Source organism: Choloepus didactylus, chromosome 5, assembly GCF_015220235.1.
Source record: "Choloepus didactylus isolate mChoDid1 chromosome 5, mChoDid1.pri, whole genome shotgun sequence".
Lineage (NCBI taxonomy): Eukaryota > Metazoa > Chordata > Mammalia > Pilosa > Megalonychidae > Choloepus > Choloepus didactylus.
The window spans coordinates 90,549,705-90,572,743 of NC_051311.1; the positions used below are offsets into that span (position 1 = coordinate 90,549,705).

The 23,039-nt window shown below is 38.4% G+C and overlaps 1 protein-coding gene across 2 annotated transcripts in view; it reads right to left on the bottom strand.

Annotated features, from left to right (window-relative positions):
• The window catches only part of LHFPL3 (LHFPL tetraspan subfamily member 3), a 580,909-nt gene that overhangs the window by 163,396 nt on the left and 394,474 nt on the right, over positions 1–23,039 (bottom strand). For both annotated transcript variants that reach the window (XM_037836463.1, XM_037836462.1), the window contains exon 2: positions 8,132–8,368. In XM_037836463.1, coding sequence (XP_037692391.1) covers positions 8,132–8,368 — 237 coding nt within the window. The remainder of the gene's footprint in view (positions 1–8,131; positions 8,369–23,039) is intronic.

Consider the following 23,039-nt stretch of genomic DNA (forward strand, 5'->3'; position numbering starts at 1 on the left):
ACTGAATGGGTGAGGCCACACCTCCAGGGAAATTATCCAATGAAAGATCTCGCCCACAGTTGAGTGATCACATCTCCATGGAAACATCCAATCAAAAGTCTGTAACCCAATCAACACTAATAGGTTTCCTGCCCACACAAGACTGGATCAAAGATAATGGTGTTTTGGGGGACATAATACATCCAAACCAGCACACTGGTCTATAAGTATAAGAATATATATATATATATATATGTGTATATATATATATATATATATTCATTAAATGATAGTGTAGATGAAAAGACTAGAAATAATATAGGCAAAGGGAACAGGATATGCAAAGGCCCTGAGATGGGACTGTCCTTGGTGTGTCTGAGGAGCAACAAGGAAGCCAGTGTGGCTGGAGCAGGGGGAATGAGGGGAAAATAACAGAGAGGAAGTCAGAGAGGTAAAGATGGAGATTGTGGTAAAGGACTTTACTTTGACTTTGAGTGAGGTCATCCAAAGACATTGGAGGGTCTTGATCTGACTTACGTTTCAGGAGGAACGTGCTGGCTGCTGTGTTGACATTAGACTGAGAGGGTGCGGGGGTGGTGGTGGTGGGGAACCAGGGTGACTATGTAGAAATCTCTTATGATGATGCCAGGGAAAGACGATGATGGTTTGGACCAAAGTGGCAGCAGTGAGGGTTGGGAGGAGCAGGAGGATTCTGGAAACATTTTGAAGGTAAAGTTGATAGGATTTTTGGATGGGTTAGATGTGTGGTATAAGAGAAAGAAGGGGTCCAAAATGATTTAAGTTTTGGGCTGAGTGGCTGGAAGGATAACGTCATTAACAGAGATGGGGAAGACCATGTGAGGAGCAAATTTTGTGGGAAATATCAGGAGCTCAGTTTTAGAAATATTAACTTCAAGATGCTAATTAAATATTCAAAATAGGGTATCAAGGAGGCAGTTGGGTATATAAGTCCAAAGCTCAGAGAAGAAGGTGATGGTGGGGGGAGTGTTTAAACTTGGGAGTCATCAGAGTATGGGAGTTATTTAATGCCATGGAACCAGACGAGAAGACCTAGGGATTTGTTGTAGATAGAAAGAGCACTCCAGTTAGATATTGAAGAGATGAGGAGGAATCAGCAAAGGAGCCCCAGAGAGGCAGAAGGAAAACTACTGGAAGCCAGCTGAAGAAAATTTCAACATGGAGCCAGTGGTCAACTGTGAAAAGGCTATTGACAGGTCAATGTAAGAATTAAAAATTGACCACATGAGGTGAGTTCAAGGATTTGGGGATTGATCAAGATTTGACCAAGATAAGGCAGTAGCCCACAATGAGCTTTATTTGGGTGGTGCCTGGATAGGTTTGCTTGAGAAGGGAAAATGCTTACTGGCAGGGAACCTCGCAGAGGCAATGGCACAAGGCCATAGCCAGAAGGAGGGTAGGGAAAGGGAACTCTGGGGGAGATGGGAATTGAGAGGGGCCCTTATATGTCAGGGTGATGTCACTCAGCAGCATGATTGGGAGTCTCTCTGTGTCAGAGAGGTCCAAAAAGCAGCAGTGGTTTTGGGTCTTTTATAGCCCCAGGGTCTGTCTTACTTATGACTAGCAATATTCGATGCAGTTTCATGGGGTATGTGAAGCAGACAGGCTCTATACAGCTAAAAAAACACTTATTTGGGCTATATTTAAAACAATTGGATACATAAGAATTTGAGTTTAATATCAGTAGGCTTTGGGGCTAATAATCCTAGCCTGCTGTGAAGAAGAAAACAACACAGAGGCCAATGCACATGGAGCATCTTTGGTTCGTTTATGTAATACCATGAGTTTTAGCAGTTGGGAGACTGAAGGTGACTTTGATAAGACAATGAAAACCTGAATGAACTGGGTTCCTGAGAGAGTGGGAGGAGAGGACATGGAAGCAGTCAGTACATAAGACCATTCTATGAAGACCTCTAAGTTCTACTCAAGCACACAGACTAATTTGAACCCTTCTGAAAAAGTGGCAGGGTATATGCATTTTTTAGAGGCATGTTCTGAGATGCTTTGATGACCATGAGGACTTTGTTCAACACAAATCCTATTGGGAAACAGATGCTTCACTATGACCTAATTAAAGTTTTAGTTCAAAGCACTTCATAATTTTTTTCTGGGCTTCCCGATCTTACCTCACTATGGCTTTTATAAAGTTATGAAGCCAAGTAGGAACAAGGGTTTTAAGGGCAATCCCCCATTCTTGGGGGTATTATACTCTGGATTAAGTGACATTATCCAAAAGCTACCAAATAAAAATAAAACTAAATTGTTTACAGGTACAGGGCTAACTGGTCAAGTTTAAAGCAAGAGAATCAGCATCTGATAAGCATCATGTTGTGTAACAAAAAAGAATTTGAAATTTAGAGTAAAATGATTTATGTTTGAATTCTGGATCTATTACTTCCTAGCTGTGAAAATTTAGACAAAATACGTAACTTTTCTGAGCTTTAGCTTCTAATATGTAAACTAGGATGATGATGAAAACTGTTTCACAGGATTATTGCCAAGATTGAATAAAATATTATATGGGAAAATGCTTAGTAATAAATGAAGCCTTGGTTATAAATTGTTCCTCATACATGCTTTTGTTGGACTCTCCCAGTCCTATGGAGGAAGCAGAGCAGGGTATGATTATTCCCATTTTAAAGAAGGTGAAGCTGAGGTTCAGATGCTAAAGGACTTGTCCAAAGTCACGTGGCCACTAAGTGCCAGGGTTGAGACCAGAGTGTTCTGTGTCTTTCTGATCTGGGGTTCTGTCCACTGCTGTGGTGTCCACATGGGAATCTGGTGAGGCAAGGAGGCTCCTCTGCCACAGACCAGAGTTTCTAAATCTGACTCACTCTGTCCTTGGTGTTGTGAATGTATGGGCAGGTGATGGTAAACTTCAGGGCATAGGTATACCCCAGGGAGAAAACCCCAACATCTTCAAATCCCTTCCCCTTTGGCCTTTATCTTTCCCTTCTCCTTTTAACACCTGCATTGCGAATGACTCCCTACAAGAGTCTTTAGTGTGTTTCCTGCTCTAAGGCAGGAGCTCTTATGGCCCTCAGATCCTCTTTTTAAAGGATACCTCTGAAGTTGTCCTTAGAATTAGAATATTTTAGAGCTGGAAGAAAAGTCAGATGCCATTTAGAAAAGTCCTGCATTTTTTGGATGAGGAAGCTTAATTCTGGAACCATTAAGATACTGACGCAAGGATCCGCAGCTAGAGTCAGGGACAGTGCTGACCCTGCGTGGCTTGGATCCCAGTGTAGCGCCATTTCCACTGCACCACACTGTCACTCAGGTGTGGCCAAGACATGGCGCAGGGCCTAAAATCGAAATTCCAAAGGGTTTCTCAATTAGTTATTTAAGTAAAATGAATTTTATTCTAACTCCCCATATTATAGTATTACAAAGAGCTTAAACCACTTAATAAATAAACGGTAGCTGGAGTCACCTCTTAATGGATAATCGTGTTTTCTCATTTGCAGTTTAAGTGCTAGAAAAAAAAGTGACTTTAAAACTACTCATGAGAGCACCCAATTATCTGATAAGCAATTCCAAAGATCATAGACAAAAATGCAGAAATAGACCTCTTTATGAATGGTGTCTGACAAGTAAAGAGATATTTGTGGCATAGGAAATCTGGAAAATGTAATTATTTATCCTTTCACAATTAATGAAAGAAATTGAAAACGAAGCTTTCATTTCAAACCCTTTTTAATCTGGATGAAACTTTAATTTTACATAATTAAATTGACTTCACAGTTCAGTGTGCTAAAATATGCAATTAAGCAGCATATCAAGGTTAAATGCCTGCTGTTGTTGGCTCATTTAGAAATCATGCTGTTGAACTCCCAAACAAGAATGAACACCTGCACGTCCACTATTATCCCAAGAGCTAGTGACAGCACAGAGCCTGCAGGGCTGGCTTCCCAAATTTAGAATAGGCAGTAGAGTTTTCTTGCATGAGCCAACCTTTGTAGAAAGTTAATCAGTTATTTTAAGAGTTTTCACTTTTCTTTGTTTTGCAGTGGAAATTAATTATTATTATTTTGGCATTATGCACTGTGCAATGGCACTTTGATGGTGGTCCACAGACTAAATTTGTCTCTTGCAGAAATTTGCTCTAAGACAACATTGCGTCTTCACAGTTGTTGCCTTTGGTTTTTGGAAACATGTTAAAACTAACTCTTTATATCAGTTCAGCTATTTCACAACTTATGATAAATTTTAGCCACTGTCCGAAAAGGAGGAATTTAAGAAGTGTTGCAAGAGGCTTTAAAGGGGACACTGAATTGGGATTGGTATTAATTCACCAGGAATTTATCTTCAAAGGCAGTGGTCTGTAGAGATGGAGACTTTTGCCTGTGTTCCTCTGCCTTGTTTTCCCGTTGAACAGCACCTTTATGGTGGTTAATTTATGACTCAGTAGCATTCGTTGGGGTGGTTGTTGGGAAGGACTCATGAATCTAAGCAATATCCTTGCTGTAATGATAGGTAGAAAACCCGAACCCATTTGGGTGCTCTGAATTATGCACCTCAACAAAAGACATGTTCTTAATTTTCACCCATATTCCTGTGTAAATAGGACCCTTTGAAGATGTATTATCAATTAAGGCATGGACTTATTTGTTAGTAGGAGCTTCTAACATCCTATCGAGGTGTGGCCCAACTGAATCAGGGTGGGCCTTAATCTGTATTACTGAAATCCTTTGTAAGCAGAGGAAATTTGATGCAGACTTCATAGAAAGCCACAGAAGGCAATCAGGGACATTTGTCATGCGACAGGAGGCAGAGATGCAATCCAAGGAACCCCAATGATTGCAGCAGGCCAGCCCCAGAACGCTACAGACTTTGGGGAGAACACATGACCTTACGGATGCCTTAATTTTGGACTTCTAGCCTCCCAATCTGCAAGCCAATAAATTCCTGTTGTTAAGTCAACCCACTGTGTAGTATTTGTCATAGCAACCTGGTACACGAAAACAGGAGCTTTTACAGATAAATGGGGAGGTGTGTTGCTAGGTTAATTACAATAGTCAAAAAAGAAGATACGATCATGAATGAGACTGCTCAGGACAAACCTCTTTGAACTTGGGACATACGATACATATACAGGCTTCTTTCTCTAATGCTCCTACTACTTGTTACAGGAGGTAGGTTGTTATGGTGATAGGTGGGCCATAAAACTGAAGGAAGGCTATAAAAGACAGTATACTGTTTATAGTGATACACTCTATAGACTTTGTGAATGTTTAAATCTTTTGAGCAAGGATTGACACATGACACTGCCTGCTTCATGACACCAGAAGGCATTATGGTGTTAACAAATTCTCTTAAAATCACATGAGCTAGATTTGTCTGTCTCATTGCATTGCTCTGGAACCCACCAGAAGCCTTGGCTACCAAGAGACATCCAGGTAGTTTTAAGGAAAATTAATAGTGAAAAAGAATGTTTTAATAAGTGAAAAGTTATTTTAATGCGCCCATGCAAACTGTGAAAACACCTACTTATATATAATCAATTGATTTCCTAATTACAATTTATTCTCATCTTTTTATTAAAGCAGATTTCTTTTCCTGTAGGAAGGTAATTATTTAGTTTGGGTTATTGCATGTACTTGAAAGCCATTAAAATACTGTTTAGAGAAAATCTATTTATACATAAACATACACAATCATTGACTGGTCTTCTCTCAATTCATCTAACTTTGGACATTTCAATGTTGAACAAATTTTTAAATAATACAAAACAATTAAGGTGACTTTGTACAGCAACTGTAAATCTTGCACCATTTTTCAGAAATATGCAGGTTTGATTGTTTTTATACCAGGCTTGGAAACCCTGATCTGTTTTCATAGAGACCCTACTCTGTGTGTGTCTGAAAAGCCTGCATAGTAGAGCTGTTGACACCTCCTCAGAGTCACAGATCAAGGAATTTCAACTGTGAAAGAAAAATGTGGCGCCATTAGGGTGTTTCATCAACAAGGCTTGATGCTCTGCTACATTACTGGATCAATTTGATTTGATACAGATGAGCAGCTAGTGATCTTAGTCTTGCAGAGCAAGATGGAAGAAAGTATGATGGTACGTGAAAATGAAGAGGATGAAGAACATGGAAACATACACAGCTCATCCCTAAACCTTATGGTGGCCTCTTTTACCACGGGGTTTCCAACATGTCACAGAGTGGAACGCGTTGCTTTCTTTAATGAAGACCTAGACACCGGGGTTGGATATAGGAAATCAACATTTTACTGAATCAACCAAGAGAAAAGGCACATTCTGAAAACTATTGAGCATTATTTTATAATCCTAGATGTTTTCTGAAGCATGAATTTAGGAGAATTGTTGTCACTTGTATATGTGGGTATGAGTTAGAATTCTCAATTGCTCAAGTAAAAATCTTCCTGAATTTTTTAAAAAAATTTTTTCCTTTTTCTGAATTTTCTTCTCCTTATTTGTGGTCAAAGGATGTTTAGGAATTTAAAGGCTCTCAGCAGAACCTGTAACATCCCAAACTTCACTGAACTTTACAGTAAATAAATAGCATTCTGGTCTATTATTAGGGGAATAATATGGAAATCAAACATTTGCAGAACAAAGTGATGTGTTCTTAATAAAACTGAATTTAATAAAAAAAAAAAGTGATGTGTTCTTTAATTCTTTAGGAAAAGCTAATTAGTTCTAATATTGAGCAGTCCTTACTATTAAATTTGAAGTGAAGTTAACTGGACAGAGACCTGTGTATATCCAACAAACCACAAAGATAACAGACCCTGGCACCAAATTAGTAAACACAACTTAATGAGTACTTTAAATCTGTATCATGCTTCATAAATTAAGATAAAATCATTATCTTCATATCATCCTTATTACCTAGAAAGGGTGACTCTGAGAGGGAGGTAGTTTTGTCTTTTAGGAAGTTTCCACATCACCCCCCTCTATGAAAAAGTTATTTTTATGTTTAAAATTTTTTTTGATAGACCCAAGTAAACTAATATATTCCATGTCTATAAATCAGGGAGATAAAGGATTTGTAGATGGCTGCTGCTCTCCCAGGCTTCTCAATTTACCTTTTCATAGTTTATAAGCATCAACAGTGAGGGTCTAAAAATAAAGCTTGTTACACTATCATTGTGTACGATGTTCACGGAGCTATTAACATATCTTTGTATTTGAGGCCTGTTGAAGCAGTGAAGAGTTTTAGAGATTAGCAACTACTTGAAATAATAAGTTAAATTTCATAACTCAAGGATAGACTTAGTACCCAATTAGGAATAAAAACTGGAAGAAGGAGCCACTTAGCAGAAGGTGCTGATGTAAGTCTGAAGTATTAATACTAAAGATATCACAAAGATAAAACAATTAAATACATCTAAGTCTGTAACAAAATAGAGACATTAAAATTCTATCCCAAGAAATAGGTTTAGAAATCTGGAAAGAAAACAAAAAAAAAAATTTCAAGTCTTGAAAAATGACTTGCTACCACTTACTGGCTGCCTGTAATGTTTATATATCATTCATTGTTCAATGTCCTATTTTGTCTCTTAGATTCTCTGTGTTTTAGAAGGCAATTTCTTCTTTAAAAGAACTCTCAGAACTTGTGATTATCCAGGTAGCAAATATAAAATTCAGAAATCTCTAACTGTAACTATTTGGGGCCAGTATTACTGCCTCTCTCTGGGGAGATGAGTGAGTTCAAATAAAATGATTGTGAGCAGTTTAATAATGACATTTATAGAAGATTTTATGAAATCTTCTAGGCATTTATTTCAACCTGGAAAATAGCCGAATACATGGAGAGGGAGCGATTTCCTTTCAACCAAACAGATAAAAATTGTATTGAAGCCATCCACTCCTGATAGCAAACCTGAAATCAGAGAGGGAGGAAAGAAGAAACTGGAAAACACTAATTTAAATAACAATAATGGATTTGGAGAGCCTCAGAAAGATAAGTATAAAAATACTATATTTTCATTGCGTAAACTTCTGGAGTGTGACAGAAAGTTTGTGAAGCAGACAGCCTTAAAAGGTGCAGCACAGGAGAAGCTGCTTGATGGAAAGAATGGAGAATTCCGTTAGGTTTTGTGCGTGAGGCGTCCATGTGAGAGTCCCCTAAAGCAATCTTACCTTTGTTTTCTGCCTTCAGTTCCTCCGCCATCAAGCTGTCTTGTCGGTTACCAAGCACAAATGCTAGGAACGAGAGGATGAGGGCATCCAAGATTCCAATAATAGCCAGGATGTACGCCCAGCGGACTGAACACGCCCCAAGAGTGTACTTGTCCGTCTTTTCTCCACACATGCGTTTGACTTCATCTGAATCCCAGCCATCAGGGAAAATCATACAGCCAAGCACCAGGCAGGCAGCTTGGAGAGAGAGGGAAAGAAAAGAAAGTAAAATGAATTTTATTTTAGCAAATGGCACTATTATTTGTCAAATCATTGTTTCAAATTCTTGGTTTAAAAAACAGTCATTTTCATCACAGTCCTATCCTGAGTGTTTTTGTTTGTATGTCCCCGCCCCCACCAAGAGTTAACAGCCCAACACTCTGCAGCAAAAAGAACTATGGGTATGCACTTTGCAGAGAGTCCAAGCATTCTGAGGGAGGTTAGGGGATGCTGATCTATAAGAAGATAATAAAAAAGTCAAATTTTGATGCACATTGGTGTGGAGGATTCCATTGCAAATAGGAATCCTAACATTGCAGAATGACAACTAAATGCTGGTTTTGAAGAGCTATGAAGGGGATTAGGATAACATGGAAAATACCACAGTGTATTTTGACTTTGAATGACAGTAAAAAAAATTTTTACATTGCAACCCCCTACACATATACACTGACAAACACTGCAACACTGCGTTGGACCACAGAGCTCTTAGGAGATTAAGAGATTCAAGGAAAATAACCTCTGTTCTATTTTCCATATAAGTACTTTTTATAGGCATATGTTATTCTGAGGATTAAAGAAGATAAGTGGCTATTGTTGCCACTCTCATTATAGTCGACTGAATTATTTAGCTATCAGTGGCCTTTTAAGTCATACAGAGGTTTCAAACATGTGGGTTTGTTCGTTCATTCATTCATTCACCAACTGTTTATTCAGTGTCTCCTATAAAGTTCCAGGTCTGTTCTTGGTGCCAGGGATATACAGATTAAGAAAATAGGCATGGAGCTTAAATTCTGTCAGAAAAAGAGGCAAAAAAAGAATAAATATGCCAATAAAATAGTTGTAAGTTGTAATAAGTACTCTGAAGTGAAAAAACAAAGGGCCCAGATATAGAAAATAACAGGCGGGACCTTCTTTAGACAAGGTGGTCAGGTTAGGCCTCTTGAGAGGGTGACGTTTAAGCTGAGGCCTAAAAACAGACAAGGAATTAGACATGTGTAAGTTGGTGAAGATGTTCCAGAGAACAGCACATGCAAAGGTCCTGAGGCCGGAAAGAGGCTTGACGCATTAGAGGAGCTAGAAGGAGATCAGTGACTGGGATGGAGAAAGTAGCAGGTCAGGGAGGGGCCAGGCATCCTGGCAGGTTATTGTTTCCAGGGCACCTAACTTGGGAAAACTCTGATGCCACAACCAAGGCAGAGTCACGTGACTCCCAGGGGCAAACAATTCCTGAAGCTGGAGAGACAGGTTGTCATCTAACTCTTGCCTCACTGCTACTTACTGAACACGTCCGAAATGGGTACCACTTTCCTGTTTTATAACAGGTCCTCCCTCTATTGAGCAGGTCTGGAAGAGACTGAGACCAAGGGGTGAGAAGTGGGAAGACTGCCTGGGTTTAGGGTTCCTTGCTATTTTATAGAATGATAGTTGAAAACGTTGGGTCATACTTGATTCCTCTCTTTTCTTTGCCCTGCATCCCTAATGCCATGCTTCTCTTGTCTACCTGTGCAATCTCTGCATGCTCATCACCTCTTCTCTACTTTAAGCCTTCATTTATCTTTCAAAGGGAACCCTAACGTCTCTCTGTCTTCGGTTGGCCCTCACTCTAACCCAAATTACACATTACAGCTTAACCATCATGCTTAAAATCTCTCCCTGTCTCTCTATTGGCTACAGAAGAACCCCCAGATAGCTTCGACAGGCATTCAAAGGCTCTATGATCCCCTCCCCACTTGCTTTCCAGTCCCCTTCCCCTTTATACTCTACACTTCATTTGGGTTGAACTATATATGACTCCCTGTACATGTATCATGTTTTCAGATGTCTCCGCTTTTTCCTCTGCCTGGAATATTTGCCATTATTGTCCCTAAATATTCTACTCTTAAATATCTTTAAAAATCCAAGTTAATACAACATCCTCCACAAAGCAAGCCATCTCAAATTCTCTTGTCTTAAAACTGAACTCTCATAACCTTATCTCTGCCTATATTAGGGTCCTTGTTGCTTTCTACGTTTGTTATGGTTATTTATTTACAAATATATTAACTAACACAATATAAGGTTTCTGAGGAAAGAGTCTTTGGTCAGTCATCATATTCATAGTACCTGAAACACTGCTTTGTACATAATAGGTGCACAAATATTTTTGGATGGGAAAAAGAATGAATAAACAAGTGAATTGTAACATCTTGCCAAGCTTCACTAAGGAATAGTTCATGGAGATCAATATCACAATTACCCCAGGTCACAAACCTACTTAAATATGGATTTGACATATTTGACATATATTAAATGACATAAACTTGACATTTAAACACGATGATTTCATTGTGTCTAGACCACAGAGAATAATTAGAAAAAAAGTGAAATTGTTGCCACGGTGTATAACTTAGGAAGAATGTGATGCCACATTCAAGTTAGAGTTTTGGGACTCTTCAGGGAAAAACAGTTCCTGAAGCTGGTCGTCCTCATTCCCTCCTAGCGCTCAGTACCCAACAGGCTCTCCTGGGTATAGTCTAGCAAGAATGATCTGTGCATTTTAAAAACATGTGACTTTCATGAGAGAAAATTCATTTTATCTGGGAAGATATAGAAAATTTTTGAACGCAAATCTTAGTACAGAAAATTGCTGCTATTTTACTTGAATATTAAAAAAAATTCTAGATGCTTTTTTTACATAAAAACTAATTTTCATCTATGAGAAAATTACTTTCTTACAAAGAAAAAAAGAAAATAAATTTTTTTCTTTTATGATTGGAAATTGCTAAAAGAACAATAACTTGTATTACTGTTTTAGAGAAACTTAACTGAAGTCACCAAGTGACACTAGCTCAGGCAGGTTTTTGGCCATTATAGGGCAACTTCACTGAAACAAGATGTGGAATGGTGCCATTAAAAGAAATATCCTTTCTCAAGGCTTTTTTTTTTTTTTTTTTTTTTTTTTCTCTTGATGGTAAACTATCTTAAAAGTTTCCATTTGTGAAAATTCTGAGTTACAATTTGGGATAAAAGAGCAGAGGCAGAAGTAACACTCAAACTAAAACCATAGGAGAATATGAATTGCAACCCATTGTCCCTCTCTTTAAAGTATGTGGCTTCCTTATTCAAAATTTCAGTAAAGAATCTGGGAGGACAGATGAGATTATATATAATCGTATGTCACTTTATGCAATGGATATTTTGCTGAAAGTTATAAAAACAGAATTTTTGAAACACAATTCTTATTTTCAATAGAATAAGGGAGCTTGCTATCTAGAGAAATATTAAGATAAAATCAGGGCTGTTAAGGGCAGGGTTTTGGGCACCTGGGGGGAAAATGTTTAGGCTCCCCCAGTCTTCTTTAGGCCACAGGACCCTGTAATCTGTACTGGATTCTCCACTCCCTTCTTTTCGGCCTCTAAAAGTGAAAGATCCAAACCTTTTCTAATTTATCTGTTTTGAAAAACTAAATGGTCATATAGTAGGATTTTAAAAGATTAACTCAATTGCATTTAAAAGTTTTTAAACTTTGTAAAGAAAAGCTGTGATTAAAATTCAATTTTTTAATCAAATAAATTTAACCTTTTTGAGGGCTGTCCTTCTAGATGGCCTTTTTTTTTTCTTTTTTCTTTTTTTATTTTGAAATAAATTCAAAGTTATAGGAACAGTTGCAAAAACAATACTAACCCCATACATACCCTGACCCCCCTCCCCTGATAGCTCAGTCCACCAACTTCAACATACTGTCACATCGCTATTTCTTTCCCTCCCTCCCTATCTATCATCCATCATCTATTGCTCTGTCTTCTGAACATATGAGAGCTAGCTGCACACATCCTTGAACATACACTATAATCCATGTATACACTTCCCATGAACAAGAACATTCTTTTATGCAATCCCATTAGGCACCGCTAAGAAGTACAAGAGATTCAACGATGATACAAAGCTTACATTCTATATTTCCTTTACCTTATGTCTCAGCTGTGTCCCTTTGAGCCACCTGTCCTCTATCCTCCAGTCCCATCCAAGTTCATCCTTGGCATTCAATCGTCATTTATTTAGACTTTTTTTTTTTTTTCAGTTGTGGAAACATATATACAGCCTAAATCTTCCCATTCCACCCCCTCCCTAGCCTTCCATTGGTGGGATTAATCACATTTAGAATGTTGTAATGCTCTTTCCCACCATCCATTACTAGAAATTTCCCTTCACCTCAAACAGCAACTCCACCCTCATTTCTCAACTCCCCATTGCCCCTTCCCCCATTTCTCTTAACCCAAACTCTACATTTCATCTCTATGGTTATATTCTCTGATAATTTCTTTGTGTTTTCTGTGGGGGTTAAAATTAACCTCTTAAATCCATATCAGTTTGGTTTTTTTTGATACCACCTTCATTTCAATAGGACACATAAACTATGTTCCTATACTCCTCCATTCCCCCAACTTTATATAGTTGTCTAAAATTACATATTTTACACTGAGTTCAAAACCACTGATTTGTCATTAGAGTTCGTGTAATTTATATCATGTAGGAAGTAAATAGTGGAGTCAATACAAATTATTGACTTCTATTTGTATTCCATTGTGGTTGGAGAATGTGCTTTGAGTATATTCAATTTTTTTTTTCTTTTAGTTTCTTGAGGCTTGTTTTATGTCCCAGCTTATGGTCCCTTCTGGAGAAAGATCCATGATCACTAGAAAAAAATGAGTGTCCTGGTGATTTGGGATGTAAGGTACTATATATGTCTGTTAAAATTTTCTATATCTCTTTCTCCTTTCTTTGTTTCTCCATCGGTAGGGCTCCCTTTAGAATCTGAAGTAGGGCAGGTCTTTTATTGGCAAAGTCTCTCAGCATTTGTTTGTCTGTGAAAAATTTAAGCTCTCCCTCGAATTTGAAGGAGAGTTTTGCTGGATAAAGTATTCTTGGTTGGAAGTTTTTCTCTCTCAGAATTTTAAATATGTCATGTCACTGCCTTCTTGCCTCCATGGTGGCTGCAGAGTAGTCACAACTTAGTCTTATGTTGTTTCTTTTGTATGTGGTGAATTGCTTTTCTCTTGCTGCTTTCAGAACTTGCTCCTTCTCTTCAGTACTTGAGAGTCTGATCAGAATATGTCTCAGAGTGGGTTTATTTGGATTTATTCTATTTGGAGTTCGCTGGGCATTTATGCTTTGTGTATTTATATTGTGTAGAAGTTTGGGGAAGTTTTCCCGAACAATTTCTTTGAATACTCTTTCTAGACCTTTAACCTTCTCTTCCCCTTCTGGGACACCAATGAGTCTTAAGTTTGGACATTTTATTTTATCTATCGTATCCCTGAGATCCATTTCAATTTTTTCAATTTTTTTCTCCATTCTTTCTTTTGTTCTTTAATTTTCTGTTCTGTGGACTTCTAGGACACTGATACATTGTTCAACTTCCTCTAATCTTGTATTGTGAATATCCAGAGTCTTTTTAAATTGGCCAACAGTTTCTTTTATTTCCATGAGATCTTCTATTTTTTTATTTAATCTTGCAATGTCTTCTTTATGCTCTTCTAGGGTCTTCTTTATGTCGCTTATATCCTGGGCCATGGTCTTTTTGATGTCCTTTAAATCCTTTGCCATGTTTTCGTTCCTCGATTGTAGTTTTTTGATTAATTTTGCTAAGTACTGTGCTTCTTCTGATATTTTGATTTGGGAGTTTGGAGTTGGATTCTCCATATGGTCTGGTTTTATCATATGCATTAAGATTTTCTGTTGTTTTTGGCCTCTTGGCATTTGCTTTGCTTGATAGGTTTCTTTCAAGTTGTAAAGAAAAAGATACCAATCTAATTTTTCAGAAACACAGTTTCTTGGTGTACACTTTCTCGAACTAACCAGCTGATGGCATCTGCAAGTCACCTATACACCTCCAGTCAGTTCTCCCCAACTCTGTCTCTGTGGTTTGTGGGGAAAGGATTCTTGTGGGGTTCAGTTGGAGAACTCAGTTTGGGTGTGTTGCTGGAGCTGTCCACCCTGAATGTGGGGCGTGTGTACGGGTGGCCAGAGAGGAAGGGCAGCTTTAATATTCAAATCCCCCAGGTTCCCAGAGATTCAAGGCCGCCGCAAGAATCTAAGCCTTCATTTCAGTTTTGCCCAGATTTCTTGTCACTGACCCACATACCACTGGCATTGACATAGCATCCCTGGGTTTTCCAAGTGGGCCCCCCTTCTCAGCTGTGATCTTCCAGGACCTCTGCTGAGGGAAGGCTGTGCACGTTGTCCCTCAAGCTAAGCCCTGGGCTGCCAGGCTGTGCAGGGAGGCTGTCTGCCTGATGCAAAGATTAGCCTATAATTCTTGACTGGTGTAAGTTCTGAATGAAAGGCAGGCAGTAAAGCTGGGCCCCACCCCTTTCCTCTTTAGAGAAGATGGATGCCTTAGGGGGAGGTCATTAGCATTTCAATGGTCTCTCTCTGCCTGTGCCACACCCTTGTCTGGGTCACAGAACTGGGAGCTCAAAATGGCCGAGGCTTTCTGCACTGAGTTGAAAAAGGAACAGAGCTAGTCCGAGGAGACCCTCCGGCTTTCCAAGGTTAGTCGTCACCCAAAGCCTCTGTCTACTTGTTGGGGATTTGCATCTAGTAGTGAGCAGTTCACACTTGCTAATTAAAACCCCAGTTGGAGCTCAGCTGAGCTATATTCACTCGCTGGGAGAAAGCTTCTCTCTGGCACCACGAGGCTTTGTAGCTCGGGCTATGGGGGACGGGTCTCCCAATTTGGATCCGCAGTTCTTACTTACAGATTTTGTGCTGTGATCTCGGGCATTCCTCCCAAATCAGGTTGGTGTATGATGATTGGACGTTCACGTCTGTCCTCCTGCAGTTATTCTGGATTGTATACTAGTTGTTTCTGGTTTTTTTTTTAGTTGTTCCAGGGGGACTACTTAGATTCCACTCCTCTCTATGCCGCCATCTTAGATCTCTCTCCAGATGGCCTTTTGATACTAAAAATGGTATTTTCTGACAATAAACAATATATATTTGATATTATTAAAATAAACATTTTCTTCTCCACCTAACCAAACTCCTATTTGGCTGTCTAGTTTTGTTTTTGAAAGAGGAAGATCCCCCAAAAGTCATAGTTGTATTTCATTTAAGAATAATTTAAGCCATTAAAGTAGTTTAGTCTCTGTTGGTTTCTTTAGAAAGGCATGACTATGACATTTTGCATTAATGCTTGGGTGCTACAATAAATTCTGTTTTCTGGCATATTATCAATCAGAACCTTGTTAACCTCCATTGTTTGTATAGCCACTGAAAACTGACATCTGTTCCTAATCCTGACTAAGAAGTACCTGCAAGATCCTATGCTCACGTCATAGTCAAAGAAAGATTAAATAATACTCCTCTTGGCTTTATAATTATTTCTAATTCTTTACAAACTGGCCATCCTGTAAGAAGTAGCATCATCGCCTACAATAAACATTAGAGTGTACCAGACACCAGAACATTTGATTAATTTGAACATGCGATTCCCTGACCACGATGGATAGTGGAGAATTAGTTCCTATTGGACTACTATCCAAAAAACGGGTTTCTTATTAGAATGTTACCAAGAATATGACTAGCTTCCTCACAGCCATATATGATTTCATTAGACAGCAGGTTTTTGGCAAGTATATCAGAGAACACTCTTGAATGTTAAAGGGAAACGAGAGCTCACAAGCTGAGGTGAGCAGAGAAGAATGATGAAACAAAACCCATGTCCTTGTTGTGTGATGCCCTGACCTGCTAGTCTAGAATAGATAACAAAGGTGTCTTTGGGAGGCCTTGACTGTTGATTTCAATTCTAAGCATGTTCCGAATGGTTAAGAAGCTTTCACATTCTGAAAGGAACCTCTGTGTGGACGCTACTGATGCTCACAATGGGTTCTTCTGAGATGGCACAAAAGTAGCTAGTGGTTCCCCAGAGTCACTAATTGCTCTGGCATTTTTCTTGCCAAAGAGCTGAATGTAACCTCTGTGAAGGCAACATCCTTAGAAAAATTCACAGCCATGTGTAATTGGGTCTTTCTCCATAGGAAAATGAGACACGATGTAAAAAAGCCATGGGGATCCATGACTTGGGTGAGTTAGGCCTGCTGATGTTGCTGGGCCACCTCTCCTAATTAGGCTTTTAATGTTGTGAACCTGAGCCTGCTTATTTTTCTGAACAGGAAGCGAAAGTCTAAATCCACTCTTTAAGAGGTCTATGCACGGCTGCACAAAAAGCATGATAAATTGCCTCATGCTGCTGAAGCACTCAAGGGGAACTAGGTGAAAAAAAGGCACCTGCATTCACTTAACTCTATCAATTATTCAGGCATACAGTAATTGAAGAAATGGATGCCAGCAGAGGCTGCTAGGCTATGGAGGGTGAACTCTCACATGAGAATTGTTGCTCTAAACATCTGGTAAAAGAGATACACAAATCATTCCTGCAGCTTCTTCATCAGCTCATGGCCCACAGACTTGAGCTATATTATTTATGACCTTGGGAAAATTGAGTCTTTATAAACAATCTGGGACATGAAATACTGTGGGGTTTAGAGTCTGGTGGTCTCCAGGTAAATTTTGGCTTTAAACCCAGTATAATTTTAGGGGCATTTAACTTGGGTCATAACATGAGAGACATAATAGCCCTTAGAAGGTGGGGTGGGGTAGGGACTGTGAACAAATACTGGGCTCTGAGAAGAGTTAGAAAGTTGTGTGTGGTGATGAGAAAAGCTGCTCTACTCTGCCAAGACCTGGACCCTTATTTCCCTGAGTAAAGGGATCTGTGCACCTGTACATTGTGCTGAATCAGCTCTGGTGTCCCCACCATAGCCATGGGGGCTAATCAGGAATCCACATTTGCATTTGTGAGTTAGTCAGTGGGGAAATATTTTCATAGAATGTGCTTACCAGACAAGAGGAAAAACTTTAATTGTACAAAAGGTGCTAGGTTGCCTAAACTTTGAGGGTTTATAGTAAAATATAATAAAAATTAGAGTTTAGAACAGAAAAATAAAATGCAGTCCTGATCTCTAGAGACCCACTGTATGGATTTTGATATATATCATGGAGCCAATCCTATTCCTTAAAAAGCTGAGAATGGCATAGTTAATAATAATCATGATACACATCAAAATAATAGCTAATAGTTATTGATACATACCATGTGCTAGGCACACTTTACATGCATCATCTCATCTAATACTCAAACAAAGCTAAGAGAAAAATGAGAATGCTCTTCTAGTTTCCACAAGGAGGGATCTTTCTTTAAAAACTCTTTGCCTCTTGTCCCACTCTTTATTCCTCTCCATGGAGATTGAGTGAGTTACCTGATAAATGAGTAGAAGAGCCAGTGGGCAACCCAGCCCACTTCCTTACCGTCCTTATCGTGGGAGTTGTTTGCCCACATGAAACCTATGTTCTCCTCCTCTGGGCTGTTTTAGGTGGGGCAGGCCTGATTTTTCAGTGCTCTCCGACTAGGAATATAAAAATGCCTAATTCTGGGGATGCAGAATTAGGAAGTCCTTTTGGCTAATACACCAAAAGCCATGTTTTTCAAGCTAGCCTTTCTCATAATAAAAAGAATATTTGGTTTCCATCTGCCAGTTCTTTTCTCTCTCTCAGATGGTTGAGAGCTTGGGAGGGAGAGCAGAGGGTTGGCTTTCATTGCTTTTCTGACAACACCAACATTATTTTCTCCATTTTACTTATGAGGACGCAGAGGCACAGCAATGTCAGACAACTTGCCTAAGGTTATGCAAAGCCTCCAAGTGGCAGAGCTAGGATTCAAACCCAGGTAGTCTGGCTTCAGAATCTATGCTTTAAACACCATCTGGGCTATTATCCTTTACTTAGCAACAATAAAAGTGCATATGAAGTCACTTTAGAATATTTGTTTTAGTACTAAGGTCACTTTTAGAATCTTTGCAGTGCTGCACATGTTATTTATAGTTAGACATTTATTTTTATGAGTATAAGAGCTACTACTAAAACGATGCTTAAAAACTGTTAGCTTTGTGTGTATAAATGTCTTTTGTTTACATTAGTCTTTCACCTAATCATAATTTTGTCTTAGATGTAGTGCCAAGAACATCAGATTAATTATAAATTCTAAGTGTGTGGAGTGGGAATTAATGAGGTTTTATTGCATAAATATGTATAAATATGTATATTTAGTTTTATACAAATTTTCACAAGAAAGTCCATCCTTTTTTTTTGGCTTGGTTTTTTAACTTATATTTTAAATTGGTTATGGGTTTCCCAAGCATTTTTATATGTTTTTAAAATGTATATATTCCTATATATATATATTTATATATATACATATGATAAGGAATATATACATATATATACCTTATTAATTTATAGATATAGTTACTTATATGCAGAATAATTTCTGCTTCAGTTAAAAATAAATATATAAATCAATTAGGTTCTATTAGCCTTTTGTAAAGCTTTATATCTTTTAACTGACTTTGGATTTCAATAAGCACATTGCTTTAATAAACATTTGTAAAACTGATTGTGCTTGCAGGTCACAAATGTGTGAAATCTGCAAGAAAGGCCTGGATTGGGCAATATTTTCATGTGTCAAAATCTAGACTGCATTCCAAATACAGAATCTTGAGAAGAAAAGGTTTGAAGGTCCTGGACAGGACTTTGTGTAATACACTAATCACCATTCTCTCCACAAAATCCGCCAGGATAATACCCAAAGCCAGGCAGTGTGGACCAATGATTACTCTGCTAGTCCTTTTCCATGTGACTTTAGGCCACCTCTTTGTGCCGTGGTTACGTCCACTGTGAAAAAGGGAGCCCTGAGCTAGATCATTGAGTGGTTACCTACCGTTACCTTATAGTTCTCATATTCAAGAATAAATTTGTATTCACTTGTTGCTCCATGCATAAACATATTATGGGAAGTAATCATGCCTGTATAATTAATCCATGAGCTGACTAAATGTCTTCCTCCACAGCTGGTGGAGACAGGTAGCACCCTCACTATCAGCTCTGACTTTACCATGAGAATCAGGGAAAGTCACTATTAGCTAGAGTTAGACAAGGTCAGCTATCTCCTGCCCATCTGGTTGTCAGCATTTCACTTCTCATTCCAAGGGTGGCCTTGGGAGCAATTTAATTCATTCTCAGTGAGGATGAGCCCTCTGAAGCCTGTAAGATACCCTGGAAACAGAGTGCCCATTTCTAGACACTTTCTTGAAACAGAATTTGGTACCAATACAGCTTTATCAGAGTGAGCTTTCCTTTTACACAGTTCACTCGCTTTTACAAATTCTCTTGACAAAACATTTTAGAAACTTCAGATGGCAAAATTTAATTGTCCAAAGAAAACAATAAATTTTGCATGCTGTAAAACTTGAGAAGTGGACTCAAGCTGAAGAAAGAGGAGTGCTTCTCCAAACATCCCTGTAAGGAAGGACCTTACTCAAGGGGCATCAGACTCCCACATTGATACATTTTAAACAGGTACCCAAGTTATTCTTTTTCACAGTTTAGCTCATATACATGCATACATATATACATGCATTCATAGCACACATCTCTGTCTCTCCCTCTTCTATCTGTGTCTATCTATCTATCTACCTCTGTCCCCAGTCCTGGTCATTATACAGTTTAAGAACAGACAATTTAGTTGCAACCACTATGGATTGGTTGTAATTTATTTGTAGAAAGAACTTATACTATCAATCAGGACAGACATGATCTGCCTAAGTTTGTTTGTTTGTTTGTTTGTTTGTTTTTTTTAACCACATTGGAAAGGGCAGAACGCCATGATGGGATTTTGCTTTCTGCCCTTGGTGATCTTTCCTCTCCTTGGGTCTATCCACTTCTACCTTTTGACCAAGGGTGCCAGGTTCCTTCTTGGCATTTAGAACATCTATTTTGGTTAATTTGCCACCCTTATAGTTGAAGCTGAAGTATGCTGATAGAATTATAGGACTGCAATGATCTAAAGCATTTTAAATTCTAAGATGATGTTCATGTGAGTTACTGATAAATTCTGCCAGTTAAAAACATTTAATTAAGTTTTTATTTTTAAAAAATCTTTTTTAAATATCCATTTCAAATGCAACAGGAGTCCTATACCACCATAAGTTCTAAAGGCGAGCACTGAGATGGCTCTGTTTGTGCTGCCACTGTGCTTGCAGAATGGCAGGCAATAGGAAATGAATATTGTTTCGTAATCCCTCTGCATGGCTGCACTAAACATGGAACATTTTCAGGCTGGCCTTTAAAACTGAGTTAAGGTAAACAAAACAGGAAATTATGTGATCTTTATTAAAAGACTCCATTGTGTGTCTGTGCTCCTGTTCCCGAAAGAGTCACTAACATGAATTTCTTGCATTGCCCAGAACAAGTCTCTCTCATCTTCAAATGCTTTATTTATTGAAGAGACTGTGCTTATATCCCAGACCCGAAGTCCCTCTTTCTGTCCTCCAAAAGCATAAATAAATGGCAAATCAGGACAACATGAAGAAGCAGAAGAGGACTCCCATTTTCATGTCCCCTGAGTGAAGTAGACTTGGCCTATCTCCTAATACGTCCCAAATCTTTACATATTTGTTTGCTGAAGCAGTCACAAGACAGCCCTTGATTTGACTGTTTAGATCAAGACCAGAGATTACATCATTGTGTGCACTAAGTGTAAAAACTTGCTTATCTGATCGTGCATCCAAATTATATACAAAGCCATAATCAGTACTGGCTAAAAAATGGTATGCTTGTTCTAATATGTTTCAATAAAACATATCTTTGTTCTTTCTCCATTCCTTTACCACTCTTTGAATACAAAATACCAGTTACCTGGTTGTCTAGAGTAGTGGATATAAATTCTGGTTGGAGACCAACATATGACCATAAGCAGAGCTTGGAATTTTTGGGAACTGTTAGAAATTGAAAACCATTTGGAGCTGTCATAATCTGGGCTTTGGTCCTGTTCTTTGCTCGTACTGACCACAACTCTAGGGAATAAAAAGATGAACATATGTTCTCTATACCCAATACTGCCTGCTCCCTCTCTTCAAGCTATATTGTTGTAGTCTTCAAACAGCTGTTGATTTTTATATATCCAAGCAGTATCATTTAGAATAGATTGAGTTTTTGTTGATTCTAAGGTGTCATACACAATCCGGATTAAAGTTTGGCTGACTAACATGGATAACTCTGACTCCTGCAGAATGAAGATGCTAAATAAAAGATTCCTGAAATTTTTTCATTTGAGATATCTGGGAGTTTGAACAAGGGTGAGTATTGCTTCCTGTCTCTTTACCTTTACATACTAATGCATTCAACCTGTGGGTTCAAACTTCACATCCCTAAATCTATCCTGATCAAAACAGGCGGGGTCCAGATATTGTGGCATGGAGTTAGTGTAGGGTGAGTCAATTTTTACCATGATTCCCATGTTACCAGTGCTGATCCCAGACACTAATGGGATTATCACTTTTGATATAAACCCAGAGTCATCATTTGGAGTACAGAATCTCAAGTGGGATCAGGAGTTTGAACAAATGTTGAATAAAATAAAAAAAAAATTGTCAGGGAAATTGGAAAAAAAAACTAGTAGTGACTTAACTTCCTTAACTATTTTGACAGTAAAAATAATAGCTAACATTAATTGAGCACTTACTATGTTCCAGACACTCTTCTGAATGTCTTATATGTATGGATTCATTTAAATGTCATTACAACCTTATAAAGTAGCAACTATTATCACCCTCATTTTGTGGAAGATGAATGAAGAATAGAGAACTTAAGTAAAAAGTCACAGGTACTAAGTGAGGTGTCAGGATTGATTCCCTGGGTGGGCTGGCTGCTGTCCCACCTCTTAAGTACCTACAAAAATAGAATTTATTTTTATGTTTCAGGAAAACACAGAGCTTTCCTCTGACATAAAATTAGAATACCAAAATTAGAACTGTTGAAACTGATGTAGATGACCCTAGACATAAGAATGGTCTGTGGCTTAATTAATTGTAGTCAACAATTAAGGTCAAAGTAGGTTTGAAAAAATGCAGAAATTGGACTCACCAACAAATATCAGTATTGCAACCCATGGTTAGAAGCCCATTACTGAGAAATGGTCTTGTTGTGGAACAATACTAGAGTTCCTATGAACCTTTAAAAAATGGACCAACTTATCTCAAGGTATCGCCATTCTGGGTTGTCAAAATGACATCCCTAGAAATAAGTGGCAACCAAATCCCAGTAAACTAAAATGTAGATGATTCATTGATTTTTGTTGTTGTTGTTGTTGAACTTCAAAGCAATAGATTCCGAGTTAAGGGAGTTCTTGTCACAGCTGATGAGAGTCTTAAGGGGTGCCATTTTTTGTGTGGCCAGGTATAAAGTGATTTTATATATCCTTAGCAAATAGCCTCTTCAGTCAGGCAGCTGTTATTTATGTCCCAGGTCTGGGGATAGTGGTGAGCTAATTCCTTCTCCCAAGGGACTTGTAATCTAAAGAGGTACACTGTTTACTATGAAAAAAGGGAGACAAGACTACTGAGTGCAATGGAACCCATAAACTTAAACCTCCAACCTGTTTTAGAATCCAAAATGTACAGAAAGGGGAAACTTAAGATTTTTAATTCCAGGCCATTACTCTTTCAAACAGGTCAAGAGTTTGGAGAGGACCGAGGTGCAGGGACACTGG